The sequence below is a fragment of the Macaca mulatta genome, chromosome 11 (assembly GCF_049350105.2).
Source record: "Macaca mulatta isolate MMU2019108-1 chromosome 11, T2T-MMU8v2.0, whole genome shotgun sequence".
In the NCBI taxonomy this organism is placed as follows: Eukaryota; Metazoa; Chordata; class Mammalia; order Primates; family Cercopithecidae; genus Macaca; species Macaca mulatta.
Window position 1 is genome coordinate 140475676 of NC_133416.1, and position 23766 is coordinate 140499441.

Genomic DNA, 23766 nt, shown 5'->3' on the forward strand with positions numbered 1-23766 from the left:
CTTAAGTGTACATTTGCTGAGTTTTGACAGATGCAGTGTCTTTGCCTTTTGTATCTTTAAATACATCTTTGGCATGTCTATTGGCTACTGAGTTTTAACTTTGTGGCTGCTGGGTCCTTTTTGCTGATCATACCTTGCCCTTTGCTGAAGCAAATACTGGTAAACCTTTTCAGAACTTGAAGAGACTCTGTTGTCTTTATTAATGAACTCTATGTCCCCAAGTGAAATGCTGTGCCTGACGAGGTTGTGCCTGTCATTGTGAGTGCTGGTTAAGTATAGACAGATGTCAGAGTGAATGAATGTGAAGTGCTAAGCACTTTACTAGCCTCTTCCCAGGATTTTGAATGAGATTGTCCTAATTCTCAAGTGGTTCACTATCTCCTAAGGGAGACAGACAAATTTTGGTACTGTAAGGCAGTGTTGAAGTGCTAGAACAGGGCATGGGCAGAGTCCTTCGTGTTTACTGAGGATAGAACCACTGATTCTCTCTGAGACAGTGGGAAGGCCTCACAGCAAAGATGGCATTAAAGTGATCCTTAGAGAATATGGGGTAAATGTAGTGGGAGTTAAGTTGAAAAGGGTCAATAGTTGTGAAACTTGTACGCTAAATGTTTGATTGGAGCTGTGCTTTGGAACTGCTTGTGCCTCAAATAGTGACTTTCATAGCCTTCTTGCTGATACTTGAAGCTTCTTTTCAGCCCATCTCTGCTCTTGTGGCAGGCAAAATAATGGCTCCCCAGAGATATCACCGGCACCTGGGAATATTTTACCTTATATTGCAAAATAGAATTTGCAGATGTGATTCAGTGAAGGACTTCAAGATGGGGAGAGATTACCCTGGATTATTTCGATGGGCTTAGTGTAATAACAGGGGTCCTTAAAAGTAAAAGAGGTGGGTGGCTGGGCGCGGTGGCTCACGCCTGTAATCCCAGCACTTTGGGAGGCCAAGACGGATGGAGATCACCTGAGGTCAGGAGTTTGAGACCAGCCTGGCCTACATGGTAAAACCTCGTCACTACTAAAAATACAAAAAAAAAAAAAAAATTAGCCGGGCGTGGTGGTGGGCGCCTGTAATCCCAGCTACATGGGAGGCTGAGGCAGGAGAATCACTTGAACCTGGGAGGCAGAGATTGCAATGAGCCGAGATCATGCCATTGCACTCCAGCCTGGGCAACAGAGCAAGACTCCATCTCAAAAAAAAAAAAAAAGTAAAAGAGGGGGAGAAGAAGGTGAGCATTCAGGGAAATATAACCGTGAAAGAAAGGCACAGAGAAATGTATCATTGCTGGCTTTGCAGGTGGAGGAAGGGTCAGGAGCCAAGGAGTGTAGATGGCCCAGACACTGGACGGGGCAAGGAAACAGATTCTTCTCTAGAGCTTCCAGAAGGAACACAGCTCTGCCAACACCTTAATTTTAGCCCTCCGAGACCTGTATCAGACTTCTGACCTCCAGAACTGTTATATAATAAATGTGTGTTGTTGAAAACCACGAAGTTTTGATAATTGGCAGTGGTGGAAAACTAATACAGCCCTCTGTCCTTAAGAGTTTACCAAAGCAAAAATGGTCTCCCTTACTCTTCTTTGGCATTATATTTTGACTTTGCCTCAGAAGAAAAATGGTGTGATTATAAATATTTTTTGTGACCACATCTGGTAGAAAATACAGACTTCATTGTAACATTCATGTTCACAAACTGAATTATAGTCTTTGTCTCCTAGGAGATTTTACCATTTGGAGGTGAGAAGAAAAGTCTCCTCTTTGCAAATGTAAAGCTCACATTGTGGAATGGCTGCTCTTGTACTTTCTGACTCTTAACATTGGACCTTTTCTCATCGTTGTTCCAGTTTCTCCTTCCCCAGGAAGTTTTGCAGATTTCTGCAACCACATTCTTTTATCCATTCTCTTCATGTCCATGGTACTAGACTTTTAACATCTTTCCATGGTTACAATCTGCTTGAGGGAGGGAAATTATTCTCATAGTTGGCGTTCATAACATCTTAAAAAGAGCTTCTCAGGTAGGGGACAGTCAGTCACTCTTGATAGCTACTTGAATGCCTTTTGATCTTAGTGTGTGCGTATTGAATTGTCTTTTGCCTTTCATGGGTCTGCCTTGTCTTACTGGGAAGATTATTGGATCTCAGAGCCTCCAGACTACCTCTCATCTTTTGTTCTTACACAGCAGTGACCGAGTAGTAAGTTGGACTCCAAACTCTGCACTGTGAGCTGGGAAAGGGCACTCACTGCTCCCTGAATACCAAGATCCATTATGCTGCTGCAGCCAAAACAGGAAATAAATAATGCTGGACATCATCAAGCAGAGGATTTGAAACAGCTTTCCTCTGTGGCGTTGCAGTGTTCCAGGATTTCATTATATGAACTGAGCCTACCTTGCCTTCTCATCTCTGGAGGCTCTTCACTTCACTGCTCATGTCATCACTGCTGTGTGTCTCAGACTTCCACTCATGACCCAAACAGCACAGCCTCTGCAAACTTCAGTATCCCTCTTTGTGACTCTTACCCTTTGTTCTCCTGGCTCTTTTATGTCCTTATTCTCACTACTGTTCTTGGAGGTTCTCCTCAAATTTGTCAGCTCCTTCCTTGACTCACGTCTATACCAAAACTAGATCCTGTTGTTGATTGCACACATTTCTCACATAAGGCATTCTTCCTTCCCTTGCTCTGCGTTACCTGCACACATAGAAATCCCAGCCCAGAACCACTGCACAGTGTGCCTTTTCTTCTGTCCAGGCAGCGAGTGCTGCTTGAGGAAATCACAGCTAGGCAGACAAGTGTGACAGACATACTCTCCATAACCTCAGCTTATCTTTTGTCAGCAGCTTTTGCTAGTTTGTCACTGCATGGCCCAAACCTTTATCACTGTCCTCAATGATCATGGCCTCCTGTTGTTCCTCTCATTGTTAGCATGTAGCCTTGCTTTCTTTTTTGACTCACATTTTTATTGAACTGCCTGCTAATTGTCAGCATCCCACCTATCCTGACTTCCAGGAGGTAGGAGAGAATGAAGCATCCTTCTTCCTTTACAAACCTGATGCCTTCATCAGAGATTTGACCCCATTCTTTCCCCCTTCTCGCTCCTCTAGTTCCAACTCCCTTGTCTTAATTGCTTCCTCTGTTTTTAGTCTCCACTCTGGCCCCACCACCTCTTCCACCTGCCCTTTCTCTTCCTTCTCCACTTCCAGACTTTTCATTCCTATTGTGGAATTTGTCTGCTGTTTCCACCAGTGTATTGAAACTGATCTCCTTAAATTATTGTGAAGGCTTATCTAACCAATCCAATACCTTTCAATCCTTAATTTATCTAATGCTATTTTGATCTACCCGTCCTTGAAATTTTACATATCTTAGATCTCTCTATTTGGTGGTTCTCTGCCTCCTTTTTGGGCTTCTCTTTCATTTGCTTCCTAAATGTTGATTTTTCTCTATAATGCTGGTCCTACCATTTATTTTACTCTTCAAGTTCTCTTTGGTTGGTTTTATGCCATGGTTTCATCTGGTAACACCATTACGTGGGACTATTGAATATTACTGTTTCTTAGTAAGCTTTGTATGAAATATGTCACAGGGTTGTTGATAGTAACATATGGTCCCCCTTAGACTCCTTTATTCATGTGTTTACTTAACCTATATCTTATAGCAGGAGAATATAGTTACTCTTAAATATGTGACGAAAGACCATCCTCCTCCCGAAAAGCTTGTCCTGTTTGAATATATAGCCAGGCAGCCTGAAAGGATTCAGATGGAATGCAGATGTGGAAGGCAGATGACGCACATCTGGATAACCCTCACATGTAAATACAGCCTTGTAGATGCCACTTCTCTGTGGCTTACTCACTGTGTTCATGTGGCCTACTCACTATGTTCAAAACCAATCACATCATTTCTCTGATACCTAACCCTTCTGATACTGTTCTCCATTTAGTCACACAGAAACCTGAGAGTCATGTGAAGCCGCTAGCCCTTTCTCACACCCACATTCAGTCAAATTCCAGGACATACTGATCATACCCAAATCTACCTGCTCTCCATTTCTACCATCATGGCCTTAATTTGTGTTCCCAAATCTTTTAGATTAAAGTATTAGCCTCCTACCTGTTTTTTTTTTGTTTTTTTTTTTTTGCTGCTATTATATCTTCCTCTAGTCCATTACACAGGTACCCCTAGAAGAGCACTTGGAAGACACTAATATTGTTTCCTGGCTTACAACATTTAGGAAAGAGTCCACATTTTTGCGAATGGCATTCTTGGCTGGCTGTGACCTAGATCTGGCCTTGCACACCTCTGGCCCTGTTTCTTTTTGTTCCCTGGCCTAAACTATATGCACTAGAAGTATTGAACTTCTTCCCCTTACACATAATCTTCTCAGGCACTGCCTTTGCTCACGATGTTCCCCATCCTCCCTTACCTACCAAACCAGCTCTGACACTCAGCCCATTCCTCCCTGAAACCATTAGGCTGTGTTAGAAACCACCTTCTATGCTCCCATGAGCCCTTGTCCATTGCCATTATTATAGCAGTAATCAAACTCTACTGTAAAGTGTGTTTTCAGTTTCTTCAACTAGCCTGAGTTGCTTGAGGTAAGGGATAAATGCCTTGTTCACATTTCTATCCTCAGGGCCTGATACAGAGCTAGAAACATAAGTGTTTGGTAATGATTTATTAAAATGGCAGAAGTTCCAGATCTATACCACTAAGATAGTTATTAACTTACCAAGTGTTTCCTCAAAAATAAACAAAACTTCTGCCAGTATCCCTGCTCTGAGAATGACTGTGATACTTTAGAGAAGTCAGTTTTGGCCAGTCACATAAAAGGATCCTTTGTGATGGATCTGATTACTTCGAGAATGGTAGAAACCTAGAGTTAAATAAATAATGGTTTACACCTGTGTTTCTCAACCTTGGCTAGACATTCATTTGTACCAGGTGGAGCTCTTAAAAAAAAAATCCTTAACCCCTTCTCAGATAATTAAATCAGAATCTCTTGGTGTGGGACTCAGGTATCAATAAATGCCAAACATACTTAACAATTCCAGTGTGCAACCAGAGTTTAAAACCACTGGGTTAGGTAAAGGTTTGAGTGAGTTATCTAGAAGTAGTTGCTAAGGGAAATTAGAATTGAGTGAGACCTAACCTAAGTTATTCATAATTATGGTAGTTATCAGAGTGGAGCTTATATGCCTGTCTAAACCAGCAACCTTACTATAGTTTTGTTTTTTTTAAAATGAGATCCTATTGAAAATTTATTAGTGACCAGAAATGTTGAGACCCTGTCTAAAAAAAAAAAAATTAGCCAGGTGCAGTGGCTCATACCTATAGTTCTTGCACCTTGGGAGAATCACTTGAGCCCAGGAGTTTGAGACCACAGTAATCTCCCTAGGATGCCAGTACTATTTCCAGATATGTCATTTGATTAACAGTATCTCATATATTGACTTGTGATTGACTTCTTTGTGATTCCACACATATGTCCTAATCCTGCCCTGTGCAACAACTCAGAATAAATATTACTCTGAGGAGAGGATGTACAAATGTGTGAAAATTATTTTCTTGCTTCCTTTAAGTAATTTTTTTCAGGCTGAATATTTCCAGTTACTTCAGCCTTTGCTTATCTTGAAAAGCAAGCTCTATGAGGGAAGGACCCATGTCTGAATGGCTACTACTCTATTCTTAGCCCCTAGAATAGTACTTGGCATATTGTAAGTACTCAGTTAATGTCTGGTGTAAAAAGGGATGAATAAAGGAACCATCTGGGTTCATTCACCTCTTTATCTGACTTCTTAAAAGGAACCTTGTACTCCTGTGATAACATCCATACAAAGTATATATAGCATCCACTTGTATAGCTTAATTTCCTTAAATAGTATGTCATTGCCTTCATTGTCAGCTAAAATTTGTAGGCCGGGCGCGGTGGCTCAAGCCTGTAAACCCAGCACTTTGGGAGGCCGAGGCGGGCGGATCACGAGGTCAGGAGATCGAGACCATCCTGGCTAACACGGTGAAACCCCGTCTCTACTAAAAATACAAAAAAATTAGCCGCGCGTGGTGGTGTGCGCCTATAGTCCCAGCTACTCGGAGGCTGAGGCAGGAGAATGGCGTGAACCCGGGAGGTGGAGCTTGCAGTGAGCCACGATCACGCCACTGCACTCCAGCCTGGGTAACACAGCGAGACTCCATCTCAAAAAAAAAAAAATTTGTAACTGATCTTTACTTATATTGCTGGTGAAAGGATTAAAAACAGGGTAAGGACAGAGACCTGTAGCTGATGTCAGAGACCTCTCTTCGTAAGGACATGACCCTTCGGTCAGCTAATTGTGGATCTCTCTTGCTGTACTGTAATTCAGTCATTGTTGCTGCTGCTTTTGGTGGCTGTAGGAGCAAAGAGTAAGAAACACTAAAACTCCTTGGAGAAATTAGGTAATGACATAAGAAGGGATAATGTTTGATCTTGCAACATAGATAAGGTTTTACCAAGAGACAAGAAAAGGAAGAACGGATCTGGCATAGGAATAGCATAGATAAAGATGTTCAGGCAACTCAAGTGGTTCAGCATGGTTATAGGGAAATGTATGGTAGTTTGATGAAACATTTAGGGCTTAGGGAGGTAGAAAAGCCACAATCACAGAGGATCCTAAAGCCATGCTAAGGACTTAGTGCATTTTTCTATATGTACTGGGAGACCAAAAGGGAATTTTAAACAGGGAGTGAAACTTCTGTGTTTTACAGAGGTGATGTTGCTGCAGACACTCACTGGAGTGTGAGAGACCAAAGGCAAACAAGTCAAGTAGGAGGTTTCTAGGTCAAGAATTATGAGGGCCTGAAACAGGGCCATGGCAGTAGGAGTTGGAAGAGATGGATGGAAGACACTTAAGAGGGGGAATTTACAGATTGTGGTGACTGATTGGATGTTAAAAAGAAACTCTAGAAAGACACTTGCTGGTTGGGCACAGTGGCTTACATCTGTACTTTGAGCACTTTGAGAGGCCCAGCAGTTTAGGAGGCCAAGGCACGAGGACTAGTTGAGGCTAGGAGTTCTAGACTAGCCTGGGCAACATAATGAGACCCCTATCTCTGCAAAAGAAATTTTTTTAATTAGCCAGGCTGGGCATGGTGACTCACACCTGTAATCCCAGCACTTTGGGAGGCCAAGGCAGGAGGATTGCTTGAGCCCAAGACTTTGAAAGCAGCCTGGGCAACATAGTGAGATCCTGTCTCTACAAATTTTAAAGATTAGCTGGGCGTGATGGCATGTGCCTGTGTTCCCAGATACTCAGGAGGCTGAGGCAGGAGGATCACTTGAGCCCAGGAGGTCAAGACTGCAGTGAGCTGTGTTTGTGCCACTGTATTCCAGCTTGGATGACAGAGTAAGGACCCTGTCTCAAAAAAAAAAAAAAAAAAAGCCAGGTGCAGTGGCTCACACCTGTAGTTCTGTGTACTTGGGAGGCTGAGGAGGGAGGATCACTTGAGCCCAAGAGTTTGAGGCTGTGGTAAACTATGATCATGCCACCACACTCCGGCCTGGGTGACAAGAATGAGGCCTTGACTTTGAAAAAAAGAAAAGAAAGACACTTGTGTTGCTGGGTCACTAGACGTCTTTTTTTTTTTTTTAATCTTACCCCGTGTCAGGCACCATTCTATGTTTTACAAATACTAACATTTAATTCCCACAGTAACCCTATGAAGTCAATACTATTTTATCCCTCTTGGTCTTGAAAACCACTGTTTAATGTATTTTGTCTGTTTTGCTGTGGTCAAGAGGTTAATTCTGTTCTCTCGTGTTCCATCTCGGCTGGAAGCAGAAGTTTATAAAACATTGCATTTTAGGCCGGGCGCGGTGGCTCAAGCCTGTAATCCCAGCACTTTGGGAGGCCGAGACGGGCGGATCACGAGGTCAGGAGATCGAGACCATCCTGGCTAACACAGTGAAACCCCGTCTCTACTAAAAAATACAAAAAAACTAGCCGGGCAAGGTGGCGGGCGCCTGTAGTCCCAGCTACTCGGGAGGCTGAGGCAGGAGAATGACGTGAACCCGGGAGGCGGAGCTTGCAGTGAGCTGAGATCCAGTCACTGCGCTCCAGCCTGGGGGACAGAGCGAGACTCCGTCTCAAAAAAAAAAAAAAAAAAAAAATTGCATTTTAAATTTATTTTAAATTTAGATTTTTTAGATTTCCATTTTTTTGACTACTAAATTTGACTATTTCCTATATGTTTACATTTGCATTTCTTTTGTACTTTGTTCCTGTATATTGTTTGCTCTGTCTTTTGAAGATTTAAGGGTTTCTTTTTCAGTTTTATGCACTGTCACATAAGTAAAAGCAATATGGGCCGGGCGCGGTGGCTCAAGCCTGTAATCCCAGCACTTTGGGAGGCCGAGACGGGTGGATCACGAGGTCAGGAGATCGAGACCATCCTGGCTAACATGGTGAAACCCCGTCTCTACTAAAAAATACAAAACAAACTAGCCGGGCGAGGTGGTGGGTGCCTGTAGTCCCAGCTACTCAGGAGGCTGAGGCAGGAGAATGGCGTGGACCCGGGAGGCGGAGCTTGCAGTGAGCTGAGATCTGGCCACTGCACTCCAGCCTGGGCCACAGAGCGAGACTCCGTCTCAAAAAAAAAAAAAAGTAAAAGCAATATGGCTTCTGTAAGAGAGCATCTTACAGCAGGAGAATTCTGGAGATCTGCAAAAGTTCTCCCTGAAGTATTCAGCAGAATACAGATCAGTACATACATGTGAGGAAACTACTTGAGCCAGGGAAAGAGTCCTCTAAAGGATTATTGGGAACAGTATCTGTTGTTCACATAGGGCTGAGAAGAGCGTCTATTCCCACCAGCCAGACTGGAAAACTCTTCCAATTCCTGGAGCATTGGATAGGTCGTGTCTACCCGATCAGTATCTATCAAGAAGGTCTTGCTTCAGCGTGGGGGATAATTAGCCCTATACTAGGCACTGCTAAATCTATCTAGCAAATTGTAAAAGAAAGACCCAAAAGGATCAAACTGTTTCCAGGTAACCTAACTGCATCCTAAAAGAAAGCTTAAGGAAATTTATAGTAATACAAAAATACCCAGCATCCAGTACGATAACATTCACAGTATCTGGCATCCAATCAAATTCACCAAGCATGCAAAGAGATGAAAACATGGCCCATAGTGAGGACGATAATAATGATTTGAAACTCATCCAGACTTAACATAGATCTTACTATTAGCAGAGGAGGACAGTAAAACATAGTTATAAATGTATTTCATATTGCTAAAAAGGTAAATACAGCAATAGAAAGTATTAAAAAAAATTGAGATTCTAGGGAGAAAACTCATATTGTCTGAAATGAAAATACACCAGGTTAACAGCAGATTACATTTCTAGAAGAAAAGTTGGGTGAACTTAAAGGCATAGCAATGTAAAACTATCCAAAATGACATGCAGAGAGAAAAAAGAAACCAGAAAAAAAATGAAAAGAACTTGAGTAAGCTGTAGATAGCATCAGGTAGCCTACTGTATGAGTAATTGGAGTCCCTGAAGAAGAGAGTAAAGGAGAGATGGAGAAATATATGAAGAAATAATGACTGTAAATGTCAAAACTTAATGAAACTATAAACCCGCAAATTCAAGAAGCTCAAGAAACCCTAAACACCACAAACATGAAAAGTATGCCAAGGAAAATAATAATCAGATTACTCAAATCAATAAAAGAGAAAATCTCAAAAGTAGCCAGAAGGAAAATACATGCTATATACAGAGGAATAAGGGATTACGTTGGATTTCTTACCAGAAATAAGACGTCTAAGAAGAGTGGAACTGTATAAAGTACTGAAAGAAAAAAACAACTGTCTACCTATTAAATAGAATGACACGTTCAGGAAAAAACGTCTTTCAACAACAAAAGTAACTCAACCTATAGAGTGGGAGAAACAGGCCAGGTGCGGTGGCTCACGCCTGTAATCCCAGCACTTTGGGAGGCCGAGGCAGGCGAATCACCTAAAGTCAGGAGTTCAAGACCAGCTTGGCCAACATGGTGAACCCCCGTCTCTACTAAAAAATACAAAAAATTAGCTTTGCATGCCTGTAATCCCAGCTACAGGCTGAGGCACAAGAATTACTTGAACCCGGGAGGTGGAGGTTGCAGTGAACCAAGGGCGTGCCACTGTACTCCAGCCTGGGTGAAAGAGTGAGACTCCATCTCAAAAACGGTGGGAGACACTACTTGCAAATCATGTCTCTGATAAGGGTTTAATATCTAGAATATACAAAGAACACCTACAACTCAACAATACACACAACCCAATTGTAAACGTGGGCAAAGGACTTGACATTTCTGTAAAGAAGATATACAAATGGCTAGTAAGCACATGAAAATATGCTCAACATCATTAGTCATTAGGGAAATGTAAAAGCTACAGTGAGATGTCACTTCATCCCAACTACGATGGCTGTAATTTTAAAAAATAGAATAACAAGTATTTGGCAAGGATGTAGAGAAATTAGAATATGCATATATATTCCTGGTGTGAATGTAAAAATGATGCAGCCACTATAGAAAACAGTTTGGTGATTCCTCAAAAAGTTAAACATAAAACCATATGACCCAGCTGTTTCAGTCCTAGGTGTATACCCAAAGGAATTGAATGTAGGAACTCAAACAGATACTTGTATGCCAGTGTTCATGGCAGTATTATTCATAATAACCAAAAGATGGAAACAATGCAAGTGTTCATCAACAGATGAGTGGGTAACAAAATGTAGTCTCTAACCAATGGAATATTTGGTTATTAAAAAAGACTGAGGTTCTGATTACATGTTAAAACATAGATGAACCTTGAAAAATGTATACTCAGTGAAATAAGCCAGAGTCAAAAGGGCAAATATTGTATAATTCCACTATGTGACCTAAGTAGAGTAGGCAAATTCATAGAGACAGAACGTAGATTAGGGGCTTCCAGAGGAATAGGGGAGAATATGGAGTTATCAGTGGATACCAGTTTCTGGAGTGATGGAAAAGTTTTGGAATTACATAGTGGTGATGGTCGCACCACACTGTGAATGTAATTAATGACACTGAATTGGATACTTAAAAACAGTTAAAATGGCAAAAAAAAAAAAAAAAAAATACATACATATATGTTACTACAATTTTAAGAATTATATAATATACCAAAACCCACTGAATACACAGTTTAAATGGTTGAATTGTACCATATGGCTGTTAAAAAAAAAAAAAAAGGGCACAAAAAAGACATTGTTAGCTATAAAAAAGCTGAAAGAATTTATCACCAGGAGACCCTTGTTACAAGAAACGTTGGCCGGGCGCAGTGGCTCAAGCCTGTAATCCCAGCACTTTGGGAGGCCGAGACGGGTGGATCACGAGGTCAGGAGATCGAGACCATCCTGGATAACACGGTGAAGCCCCGTCTCTACTAAGAAATACAAAAAACTAGCCGGGCGAGGTGGCGGGCGCCTGTAGTCCCAGCTACTCGGGAGGCTGAGGCCGGAGAATGGCGTGAACCCGGGAGGCGGAGCTTGCAGTGAGCTGAGATCCGGCCACTGCACTCCAGCCTGGGCTACAGAGCGAGACTCCGTCTCAAAAAAAAAAAAAAAAAAAAAAAAGAAACGTTAAAGAATGTGCTTCAGAGAGAAAGGAAATGAAACCAAATGGAAATCTGGATCTACACACACGAGTAAACAGCACTGGCAAATGGTAACTACATAGGTAAATATACAATATTTTTCCTTAATGTTTAAATTGTTTTTAAAATGTAATTGGCTATATTCGTTTTCTGTTGCTGTGTAGCATATTACCACAAACTTGGCAGCTTCAAACAGCACTTCCTTATTATCAGCTCTGTTGGTCAGAAGCGGTGCAAGCACAGCATGGCTGGGTTCTCTGCTCAGGGTGTCCAAAGGCTGAAATCAGGGTCTGTCACCTAGACTTGAGTTCTCATCTGGAGGCTGTGGGGAAAAATTCACTTTCAAGCTCACTCTTCTTGGCGGAATTCAGTTCCTTGTGGCTGCAGGACTGAGGTCCCTGCTCTCTAGCTGGCTTTCAGCTGGTGCTGCTCTTTGCTGCTGGAGACTACCATGTTCCTCACACTGCACCTTCCATCTTCAAGCCGGTAATGGTCCATCACATTTTTCTTGGGCTTCAATCTCTGACTTCCGTTCTGTGACCAGCTGGAGACAACCTTGTTTTTTTAATCTGTAAAGTGAGACTGTTAGATTAGGTCAGGTTTGGTTTTTTCCCCCTCAAAAAAAAATTTGTAATGGTAAGTAGGATCATTCCGTTTTAAATCTTCAAATGTGGTGTGGAACTCCAGCGATTAAGGGGTAAAAATGGCCGGGCGCGGTGGCTCAAGCCTGTAATCCCAGCACTTTGGGAGGCCGAGACGGGTGGGTCACGAGGTCAGGAGATTGAGACCATCCTGGCTGACACAGTGAAACCCCGTCTCTACTAAAAATACAGAAAACTAGCCCGGCGAGGTGGCGGGCGCCTGTAGTCCCAGCTACTCGGGAGGCTGAGGCAGGAGAATGGCGTGAACCCGGGGGGCGGAGCTTACAGTGAGCTGAGATCCGGCCACTGCACTCCAGCCTGGACGGCAGAGCGAGACTCCGTCTCAAAAAAAAAAAAAAAAAAAAAAAAAAAAGAAAGGGGGTAAAAATGCAATTTATGTAGCTCTTCTCTTCCTAATCTTAGGGAGCTTCGGGCACTGTAGATTTGCTTATAGAATGTCTCTGATGTTCCTCTGTATAGTGGGTGTTTGTGTCATACCCAGCTGGTATGAGGAAGTTTAGGCTGTCAATTTAGGGAGCCTCCCAGTCATAGCAAACTTAACTTATGTTTCTTTCTTTTTCCTAGCTTTGTCTTCTTAGCACTCTGCTATCACTCAAGGAAGTATCATCAAGAACAAGGAGGACATGCATGCTAAGTCACTAACTGCCTGGTCCCAGGTAAGCTGTGCTTTCTCCCCAGTTTCCAACTGGGAATTCCTTTTTGTTTTAGTCCCTTTGCCAGAGAACTTCAGAAATTATATCTTCTCCAGCAGACTAGGATTAGGCTTTTGTTTACTTTATTTGTAGTTGTAGTTTTATTTCCTTTTAATACAAAAGAAACACAACGCAAGTTTAACAGTAACATTGGTGGGAATCAAGTGAGGTGACATCAGACTTCTTCCCAAAAAGAAGAGAGAACTGGGAATGTTGATGTCTCTCTGTGGTTTCTCTCAGGCCTGACTGTCTTGGGTGTGGTGCTTACTGTGTTAATTCCTCCGTGGGGAACCCATTTGGAGGAACTCAGGGACAAGTTACATAGTTATCAAAGGATAACTGCAAACAAGGTGCAAAGAACTCTGAGGAGAACAGAACCTCAGTGAGCAGTGTGGCCTGGCGACATCCAGGCTGAGAGACTGGTTCTGGTGCCTATTCAGCTTCTTCCTCTGGAGGGTCCTTCATGCAGACCTTGACAGGTAATCTGGGGAAGGAAGGTGAGACTGGAGCCGAGGTTCCCTGGCCTGTCTGGAGGGCTCAGCCCCACATTGGAGTGCTCTGGGCAGGTGTTTGGCATATGCATTTAACATGAGGATATTTAAATAGTTTAAAGGTTCAGAAGAAAACTTGCTGAAATGACATGTATGCCAACACATTAAGGATGACTTGTGATTGCCCAAAGAAATATGAGAGAGCTGCGTTTGTGAAGGCCCAGACTTTTGAGAGAGCATGGCCTGTTTGAAGAGGTAAAAGCAGTTTAGTGCAGCCCAAACACAGAACCAAGAGGGGAATATGGGCAGTGTGGGCCTTCCAGGCCTGTTTGGCACTGACTGCAACACAGATATGTTTGCATGGGGCTAATGAGACTCCTCACAGAAGGATACACAGTGATAACAAGGCCAACAAGAACTGAAACAAATACCCAAGAGATAACTGATGAGGCTGGTTGAGCTGATGAGCTTGTGAAGGAGGCTGAGCCAGAGTCTTCTGCGAGTTAAAATGAAAACCAATGTGTACAGTATAGGGAAAGATGGTTTTGCAGGAATGAGAACATGACTCAACTGTAACATGCTGCTCTATTGACTAAAAGGTGAGTTAGGAAGAAGACATCACTGTGGGCTTTGGTCTTTCCCTCTCTTCTGTTATTATAGAAATTTTCAAATATATACAAAATAAAAATAGTAGAATAGTAGTAGAAAATATGACAGAATGGAATGAGATGAGTGTTATATTTAAAATGGACTGGAGGCTAAGGCTAATACAAGAAAAAGATCAGCAATTTGTGCTGATCAAAAATTCAAAAACAGGTATTTGCAAACAGTTATTCTTTTTTTTTTTTTTTTGAGACAGAGTCTTGCTCTGTCACCCAGGCTGGAGTCCAGTGGTGCGATCTCAGCTCACTGCAACCTCCACCTCCCAGGTTCAAGTGATTCTCCTGCCTCAGCCTCCCAAGTAGCTGGGACTGCAGGCATGTACACCATGCCTGGCTAATTTTTTGTATTTTTAGTAGACAGGGTTTCACTGTGTTAGCCAATCTCAATCTCCTGAACTCAGGTGATCCGCCTGTCTTGGCCTCCCAAAGCTCTGGGATTAAAGGTGTGAGCTACCCCACCTGGCCAAACAGTTATTCATTTACAATTGAAATAAAGGCATTTAAAAAACAATAAATAACACAATTCAGGATAATGCTTACTTCTAGCAAAGAACAAGAAGCACATGAGATTTAAAAAGTATTAGGAGGAATGAAAGCATACTTAGTCTATATACCTTCTTGGCATGTCTGCATATGCTGGACTGCAGCGGATGGCACTTCTCATCTCTGTCTTCTTTAACACTGTATTGCACTGTGTGTTAGTGTGTATAATACTATGAGACAGATGGTATTTTACAGCTAAGAGAACTGACTCGTGGTGAGGTTAAATAAACAAACATCATCCAATCCAAAATTTAAAGTGTGCAGACCAGGTGAGGTGGCTCATACCTGTAATTCCAGCACTTTGGGAGGCCGAGGTGCGCAGATCACCCGAAGTCAGGAGTTTGAGACCAGCACAGCCAACATGGTAAAACCCTGTCTTTACTAAAAAATACAAAAATAAGCCAGGCGTGTGGTGGCGTAGTCCCAGCTACTCAGGAGGCTGAGGCAGGAGAATTGCTTGAACCCGGGAGGCGGAGGTTGCAGTGAGCCGAAATCATGCCACTGCACTCCAGCCCAGACGTTAGAGCAAAACTCTGTCCCCTGCGCTGTTCCCCGCCAAAAAAAAAAAAAATTTAAGATGTACAGATTTGACCACGGATTCGCCTGATTTCAAATCCAGTTATTAACTAACATCTCATGCACCTTTCCTTTTAGTAGTGTCACCATGACATGCTTTGTCTCTGTGTTTACAGTAAAAGTGCAGTGTATTTCTTGTGGGAATGCTAAAACCACCAGACCAGAAATCAGATAGCCACTTAAGTTAAAACTGGGCAGGCTTCTTTGAAACCATGAACAGCAATGAATGAGTCAAGGACTAGCGGAAAGTAGCAGGCACACTTAACTTCAGTAATATGAGAATGAGGTGGGAGCAGAGTGTCATCACCATTAGGCCTGAAGGGATGAGAACAGGGACAGGTTCTGGAAACCAGACTTGTGGTTCACAGAGGCTGTTCCCATCTGTCAAGGGAATGTACCTCCATCACGTCACCACCACTGCACTGGGGCAGCTTGCCATATCCAACTGGTGATCTCCATTGGTGAAATAGAAAGGCAGAGGGCAAGAGAAATCTTTGGTATAATCCACACAGCTCGCCCTCCCTGGGAACAGAGTAGGGTGGAGAGGAAACCTGGAGGGAAGGAGAGAAGATATCCAGCATACAGATCTCATAGAACATTCCATTTTAAATATTTTTATTTATGTTTCAGTTTACATACAGTAACGTTTTCCCCTTTGGATTTACAGTTCTGTGATTTTTGACAAACGTATATAGTTGTGTAGCTACCACTTCATTCAAGATACAGAGCAGGCCGGGCACAGTGGCTCATGCCTGTAATCCCAACACTTCAGGAGGCTGAGGCGGAGGGTGGATCACCTGAGGTCAGGAGTTCGAGACCAGCCTGGCCAACTTGGTGGAACCCCGTCTCTACTAAAAATACAAAAATTAGCTGGGCGTGGTGGCCGGCACCTATAAACCCAGCTACCTGGGAGGCTGAGGCAGCAGAATTGCTTGAACCCGGGGAATGGAGGTTGCAATGAGCCAAGATTACACCATTGCACTCCAGCCTGGGTGAAAGAGTGAAACTCCATCTCAAAAAAAACAAAACAAACAACAAAAAAACCCACCAAGTTACAGGGCAAACCCATGATCCTAGAATTCCCTATGTGCAACCCCTTTGTATATAGTCCATGCTTACTCCCCCTCCAGCCCCTTGACCACTGATCTATTGATTTTTACCTTTTCCAGAATGTCGTATAAATGGGATCACATAGCACGTAGCCTCTAGCTCCTTTCATAAAGCATAATGTGTCAGAGGTTCATCTGTTGTTGCATGAGTCAGTAGGATATTCCTTTTTATTGCTGAGTAGATTTGCATTGTGTGGCTGTACGACGCTTTGTTTATGCATTTCGTGTTAAGGGACATTTGAGTTTCTTCCAGTTTTTGCCAATTTTAGATAAAGCCCTTTCTCAGGTTTATGCATTTGCATACAGGTTTTTGTGTGGACATAAATTTTCACACTCAGGTATTTAGCCAAGAGAATGATAGGTGTGTGCCAAGAGTATACATTTAACTTTATGAAAAATATGCAAATTTTCCAAAGTGGTTGTAGCATTTTCGCATTCTCACAGTGATGTGTGAGAGTGGCAGTTATTCTGCATCCTCACCAGCACTTGGTATCACACACTTTAAAAGTTTACCCTTTCTAATAAGTGTCTTTACGGTATCTCACTGTCGTTTTAACTTTCATTTCCCTAATAAGTAATGACACTAAGCATCATGTGCTTTTTTTTTTTTTTTTTTTTGAGACGGAGTCTTGCTCTGTCACCCAGGCTGGAGTGCAGTGGCCAGATCTCAGCTCACTGCAAGCTCCGCCTCCCGGGTTTATGCCATTCTCCTGCCTCACCCTCCCGAGTAGCTGGGACTACAGGCGCCCGCCACCTCGCCCGGCTAGTTTTTTTTGTATTTTTTAGTAGAGACGGGGTTTCACTGTGTTAGCCAGGATGGTCTCGATCTCCTGACCTTGTGATCTGCCCGCCTCGGCCTCCCAAAGTGCTGGGATTACAGGCTTGAGCCACCGCGCCCGGCTCATGTGCTTATTTATTACCAACTACCTATATTCTTCTTTGGTGAAATGTTTATTTTAGTCTTTTGCTCAGTTTTCAAACTAGTCTGTTTTCTTACTGAGTTGTTTTTTTTTTTTTTTGAGATGGAGTCTTGCTCTGTAGCCCAGGCCGGAGTAGAGTACAGTGGCACGATCTCAGCTCACTGCAACCTCTGCCTCTCGGGTTCGAGCAATTCTTCTGCCTCAGCCTGCCGAGTAGCTGGGACTGCAGGCGCTCGCCACCACACCTGGCTAATTTTTTTCTTTTTTTTTTGTATTTTAGTAGAGACGGGGTTTCACTGTGTTGCCCAGGCTGGTCTCGAACTCCTGAACTCGGGCCATACCGAGGCCTGTCTCGGACTCCCAAAGTGCTGGGATTACAGACATGAACCACTGTGCCCAGCCTCTTAATTGAGTTTTGAGGGTTCTCTGTACCTTACACGTACAAGTTCTTTGTCAGATAATGTGATTTGCAAATATTATTTCCTGGTCTCTGGCTTGTCTTTTCCTTCTCTTAGCAATGTCTTTTGAAGAGAAAAAACTTTTAGTTTTGGTGAAGCGCTCACTTTGTCAATTTTCAATTTGTTCTTTTTTTTTTTTTTTTTTTTTTTTTTCTGGAGACAGAGTCTCATTCTCTTGCCTAGGCTGGAGTGCAGTGGCGCAATCTCAGCTCACTGCAACCTCTGCCTTCAGGGTTCAAGCGATTCTCATGCCTCAGCCTCCCAAGTAACTGGGATTACTTGCATGCACCACCATGCCCAGCTAATTTTTGTATATTTAGTAGAGATGGTGTTTCACCATGTTAGCCAGGCTAGTCTTGAACTCCCGACCTTAGGTGATCCTCCTGCCTCGGCCTCCCAGAGTGCTGGGATTACAGGCGTGAGCCACCATGCCTGGCCTATCAATTTGTTCTTTTATGGATCATGCTGTTGGTATTACTGCTAAGAACCCTCTGAAGAACTCAAAATGACAAATGTTTTTTTCCTATGTTTTTTTATAGAAATTTTATAAATTTATGTGTTACATTTTGATCTATTTAGGATTTGAAATTTTTTTGCAGATTGACACATTTATCAGTATGTAATATCCCTCTTTATCTCTGCTAATATTCTTTGTTGTTAATTCTATGTTGTCTGATATTAATACAGCCACTCTAACTTTCGTATGATTAGTGTTTTCCATAATATATCTGTTTCTGTCCTTTTACTTGTAACCTCTCTAGGTTGTATTCAATATTTTGTTTTTGTTTTTGTTTTTGTTTTTGAGACAGAGTTTCACTCTCGTTCCCCAGGCTGGAGTGCAGTGGCGGTATCTCAGCTCACTGCAACCTCCACCTCCTGTGTTCAAGCAATTCTCCTGCCTCAGCCTCCCGAGTAGCTGGGATTACAGGCATGTGCCACCACACCCAGCTAATTTTGTATTTTTAGTAGAGACAGGGTTTCTCCACATTGGTCAGGCTGGTCTCGAACCCATGACCTTAGGTGATCCGCCCGCCTTGGCCTCCCAAAGTTCTGGGATTACAGGTGTGAGCCACAGCGCCCAGCCCAATGTTTTTTTTTTTAGGTAGCAGATAGTCGAGGCTTGTGGTTTTTTTGTTTGTTTGTTTTGAGGCAGGGTCTCATTGTTGCCCAGGCTGGAGTGCAGTGGTGTTATCACAGCTCACTGCAGTCTGGCTCAAACTCCTGGACTCAAGTGATCCTCCCACCTGTCTCCCTAGTACCTGGGACTGTAGGCTTGAGCCACCACATCTGGCTACTTTTTAAATTTTTTGTAGACATAGGATCTCCCTGTGTTGTCCAGGCTGGTCTGAAACTCCTGGGCTCAAGGCTTGTAGTTTTTGCTGTTGCCTTTTTTTTTTTTTTTTTTTTTTTTGAGACAGGTTCTCACTCTGTTGCACAAGCTAGAGTACAGTGGTGTGATCACAGCCCACTGCAACCTCTGCTTCCTGGGTTCAAGTGATCCTCTCACCTTAGCCTCTCGAGTAGCTGAAACTACAGGCACATGCCACCATGCCTGGCTAATTTTTGTATTTTTTGTACAGACAGGGTTTTGTCATATTGCTAGGCTTGTCTTGAGCTCCTGAACTCAAGTGATCCACCTGCCTCAGCCTTCCAGAGTGCTGGGATTACAAGTGTGAGCCACTGCACCCGGTTGCTTTTTTTTTTTCTTAATACATTTTGGTGACCTGTTTTTTAATTGTTATGTTTAGACCATTTTTGTTTAATGTTATTATTGATACAGTTGAATTTCAGTGTGTTATTTTATTATACGTTCTCTGTATATCTTTTCCCACTTCTTAATTTACTGCCTTTATTTGGATTATTTGAATATATTTTAGTATTTCACTTAATGTCTTGGTTTTTTAGCTTTATATTTTTGTACTTTTTAATGGCTGCTGTAGGAATGAGAATATACATACCTAATCTTTTACAGTCCACTTAGAGTTAATTTTTACCACTTCAAGCAAAATCTAGAAGCCTTACAATGTATAGGTCCCTTTATGTCCCTTCCTTTATGTTAAAGTTGTGTGTGTATTGAGAAACTGCACCAGAAAATATTACAGGTCTTTCAGCTGTTCTATATATTTTTGAAACATTTAAGAGAAGAAAACAAATCTATTATATTTACCCAGATATCTACTGTTTTTGTTATTTATCTTCCATTTCTGAGATTTCAGGTTTCTCTCTGGTATCATTTCCCTTCTGCCTGAAGAACTTCCTTCAGCACATTTTCTAGAGCAGATCTTCTGCCAACAAATTCTGTTAGTTTTAGTTCGTTTGAGAATATCTTTATTTTGCATCAGTTTTGAAAGATATTTTCACTGGATGTAGAAATTCTGGTTTGTCTGTTCTTTCAGCATTTAAAAACAAACAAACATTATTCCACTGTCTTCTGACCTTTATAGTCTTTGATGGGAGACCCTCAGTCACTCAAATAGATTTTTCTCTAGATATAGTCAACACTTATTTTTGATGTGGCTGATAAGGGCCTTGCATCTATCTCCTGTTTCTTTGTCTAATTGTTTTGCTACTGCTAAAATATAATCTTCCAACTCTTCCATTGTTTTTTAGTACCTACCAATGGTCATGAAAAATGTTTTGGATAATTATTTTAGGTTATAAAATATGGCTAGGGTGGTAAATCTCTTAAGCATTAAGGTGTACTCGAATTAGGTTTTTTATCTTACATAGTGTAAAAGTGGGTTAACTTTTTGGGAGAATAGATGATTCACCCTGCCATAGCTGTTTAAAATTTAATTTAAATAAAAATTCTTATGACAGTTTTTTTTAACCTAAAGCATCATATAAAACTTGTTTTCAGACAGTAGGTACCTAATAGCCATTCCTTTTACGACCTGACCAGAATAAATAGTACTCACTCCTTGAATAAATTGGGGTCCATCCACTTTACCTGCCCCAGTGCTGTCAGCTTAATTTCTTTTCCTGTTAGCAGTCAGGAAAGGGGGATAGTAAAGATACATATCTGGTGCAATGCAAATGTGTTTGATGTTGTAGACACTGGTGACCTTCAAGGATGTATTTGTGGACTTCACCAGGGAGGAGTGGAAGCTGCTGGACACTGCTCAGCAGATCGTGTACAGAAATGTGATGCTGGAGAACTATAAGAACTTGGTTTCCTTGGGTAAGACTAGCTCTGTTTTTGAAGATTGTGGTTCTCCTTTGATCAAAAGGTACGAGACCCTGAAGTATATATCTTTGGAGTACAGGCTTGGCATTCAGAGACCTCATTTCTTTGAGGCATAGAACAGGGTTTTTTTACTCCAGCTTTTGTGGAAAACTTGTTTTAATGTATTGAAGTTTTAAAAATGCCTCTTTAAAAAATGCCTCTTTTAAAAGTTTTCCGGTTGGGCGTGGTGGCTCACGCCTGTAATCCCAGCACTTTGAGAGGCCGAGGTGAGTGGATCACAAGGTCAAGAGATTGAGACCATCCTGACCAACATGGTGAAACCCCGTCTCTACTAAAAATACAAAAATTAGCTGGGCGTGGTCGCGCGCGCCTGTAGTCCCAGCTACTTGGCAGGCTGAGGCAGGAGAATCACTTGAACCTGGGAAGCGGAGGTTGCAGTGAGCCAAGATTGTACCACTGCACTCCAGCCTGGCAACAGAGTGAGACTCCATCTCAAAATAAATAAATAAATAAAATAAAAAAGGTTTTCCTGCCTCTGTCAACTTTAGAGTCCCTGCCAGTCCTGCAGAGGGTTGGGGGGTCAGGTTGAATCTGAGATGTTTCTTTGTGCCTGCCCCAGAGCTCCCCTGACTCTTACCCCGTTGTCTTTCACTGTGAACAGGTTATCAGCTTACTAAGCCAGATGTGATCCTACGGTTGGAGAAGGGAGAAGAGCCCTGGCTGGTGGAGAGAGGGATTCACCAAGAGGCCCATCCTGGTGAGGACCAGACAAGAGTTGTCATAGGCAGTAGCCCAGATGAGCTGTGAGGTGCTAGCACTTCTAGAGATAGTGGTAACTGGCCCTCCTCACAGGTCCTTCTTCATGGGAAGATTGAGTTTATCTGGCCCCTATTTCCCCACTGCCAATCTTTATATTCCATTTGCATTGAGAGGCAAAGGTTTCTCCATCTGTTGACGTGCTTGGTTTCAGCGCTGCACATGTCGCTCTCCTGATTATTACCGTTATTACCACTAACCTATCTTCTTGTGCTCTTGTTTGTCATAGAATCACTTCTTGCATTTTTGCCTCTCTTTCTTTCACGTGACCCCTTCCCACAACTCAGTTATCTGTGCAAGCTCTGGAGTAGGACTCTTACCACCTTTTCTGAGAGTTTGTTTTCTGTCAGGTAGAAAACTGCTGCAGAAAGCTCATAATTCCTGTTGCCTCAACTCTCCTTCCTTTCCAAAATGGCTGCTCACAGAAACACCGGTTTTTCTTACTGTACTTTAGATCTTTTATTTTTTTTTGAGGTGGAGTTTCTCTCAGTCTCCCAGACTAGAGTGCAGTGGCGTGATCTCAGCTTACTGCAACCTCCGCCTCCCAGGTTCAAGTGATTCTCCCGCCTCAGCCTCCCAAGTAGCTGGGATTACAGGCATGCACCACCATGCCCAGCTAGTTTTTATGTTTTTAGTAGAGATGGGGTTTCACCGTGTTGGCCAGGCTGGTCTCGAACTCCTGACCTCAAGTGATCCGCCCACCTCGGCTTTCCAAAGTGCTGGGATTACAGGCGTGAGCTACCATGCCCAGCCTCTATCTAGTTCTGTATTTAATGTTTTAAAAATCTATTTCTAGGCATTTCCCTGCATCTCAGACTTTGAGTGTGATGTAAATTAAATCTAAGTCTTACTTGTCCTGTAATTTAGCCTCAAGTTCTTTCCCATGAAGCCTTTTATGATTCCTCGTTAAGTACCGGCCTCTTCCTCTTCTGAACTTCCACTTAGTTTAAATCTCTACTTTAAAATATTATCATAAGCTCTTTTTTACTTTTTAGTATTTGCCTTGTAGCTGATTGTATCAAAATGCTGTCTCAAAGCAAGTCTTTCAACTGCCTTGGGACCATGGGAGGAAATATTGTTATATTTTCTTTATTACTTACCTTCTTTCTTTCTTTTCTATTTGTTCATCTAGTAAGCTTTCCTGAATGTCTATTGACAAGTATCCAAAAATAACAATTATTAACTGGATCCAGCAGTTTATATTTTTATTGAGAGAAGGCGGGCAGATTACGAGGTCAGGAGATCGAGACCATCCTGGCTAACACTGTGAACCCCGTCTCTGCTAAATGTACAAAAAAAATTAGCTGGGCGTAGTGACGGGCACCTGTAGTGCCAGCTACTCGGGAGGCAGAGGCAGGAGAATGGCGTGAACCCAGGAGGCGGAGCTTGCAGTGAACTGAGATCGTGCCACTGCACTCCAGCCTGGGCGGCAGAGAGAGACTCCGCCTCAAAAAGAAAAAAAAAAAAAAGAAATACTCAGACTTCTTCATGGGCTTAAATGCATGGAGTTTTACAGAATCTACAAGGCTGTGAAATTCATTATCAAAACAAAAAATATAATGTGTGATAATTTTAAAAAATCAGATGATTAGTTGATTAATGGGTCCAATAAACTTCAACAATAACTTACTGGCATGGCTATGTTACATAATATGTGGAAGATTTTAGGATATTAATAAAGCACCTCATTCTTATGATCAAACTCTCCACTCAGAATTGTCCTCCATTAGTGCTCAGCACCCCGCTTATACATATTCTTCATAAAATCTTCCAGTTGGCATTTGTAGTTTGAAAAACTTCTCCATAAGATTTTATGATGTTCTGGATTGGGGAAAGAGGGGGAAAGGGTGGTGTATTTCCTATTAAAAATCATCAGGATGGGAAAGAAACTAGGAACTAACAAAGTGCCAAGTGACAGTGAGGACTGGTGGGGGTGGGATTGTATAAGGAAGTCATTTAGGGACCAGGCCTGGCAGAGGGATCATTTACCAGGTGTATTAGTTTCCTGGG

At 42.3% G+C, this 23766-nt stretch overlaps 2 protein-coding genes across 3 annotated transcripts in view; both read left to right on the forward strand.

Moving 5' to 3' along the window:
* The window catches only part of ZNF268 (zinc finger protein 268), a 277188-nt gene that overhangs the window by 205508 nt on the left and 47914 nt on the right, over positions 1 to 23766 (forward strand). The gene's annotated exons all lie outside the window — the stretch shown is intronic.
* The window catches only part of ZNF10 (zinc finger protein 10), a 30212-nt gene that overhangs the window by 2461 nt on the left and 3985 nt on the right, over positions 1 to 23766 (forward strand). The window contains exons 1-4 of one of the 2 annotated variants that reach the window (XM_028830252.2): positions 11545 to 11723; positions 12867 to 12958; positions 20808 to 20934; positions 21602 to 21697. In XM_028830252.2, coding sequence (XP_028686085.1) covers positions 12926 to 12958; positions 20808 to 20934; positions 21602 to 21697 — 256 coding nt within the window. In that variant the 5' untranslated portion in view covers positions 11545 to 11723; positions 12867 to 12925. Of the gene's footprint in view, positions 1 to 11544; positions 11724 to 12866; positions 12959 to 20807; positions 20935 to 21601; positions 21698 to 23766 lie in introns of those variants that run through there. The other variant, XM_015109755.3, reaches the window with a different exon arrangement.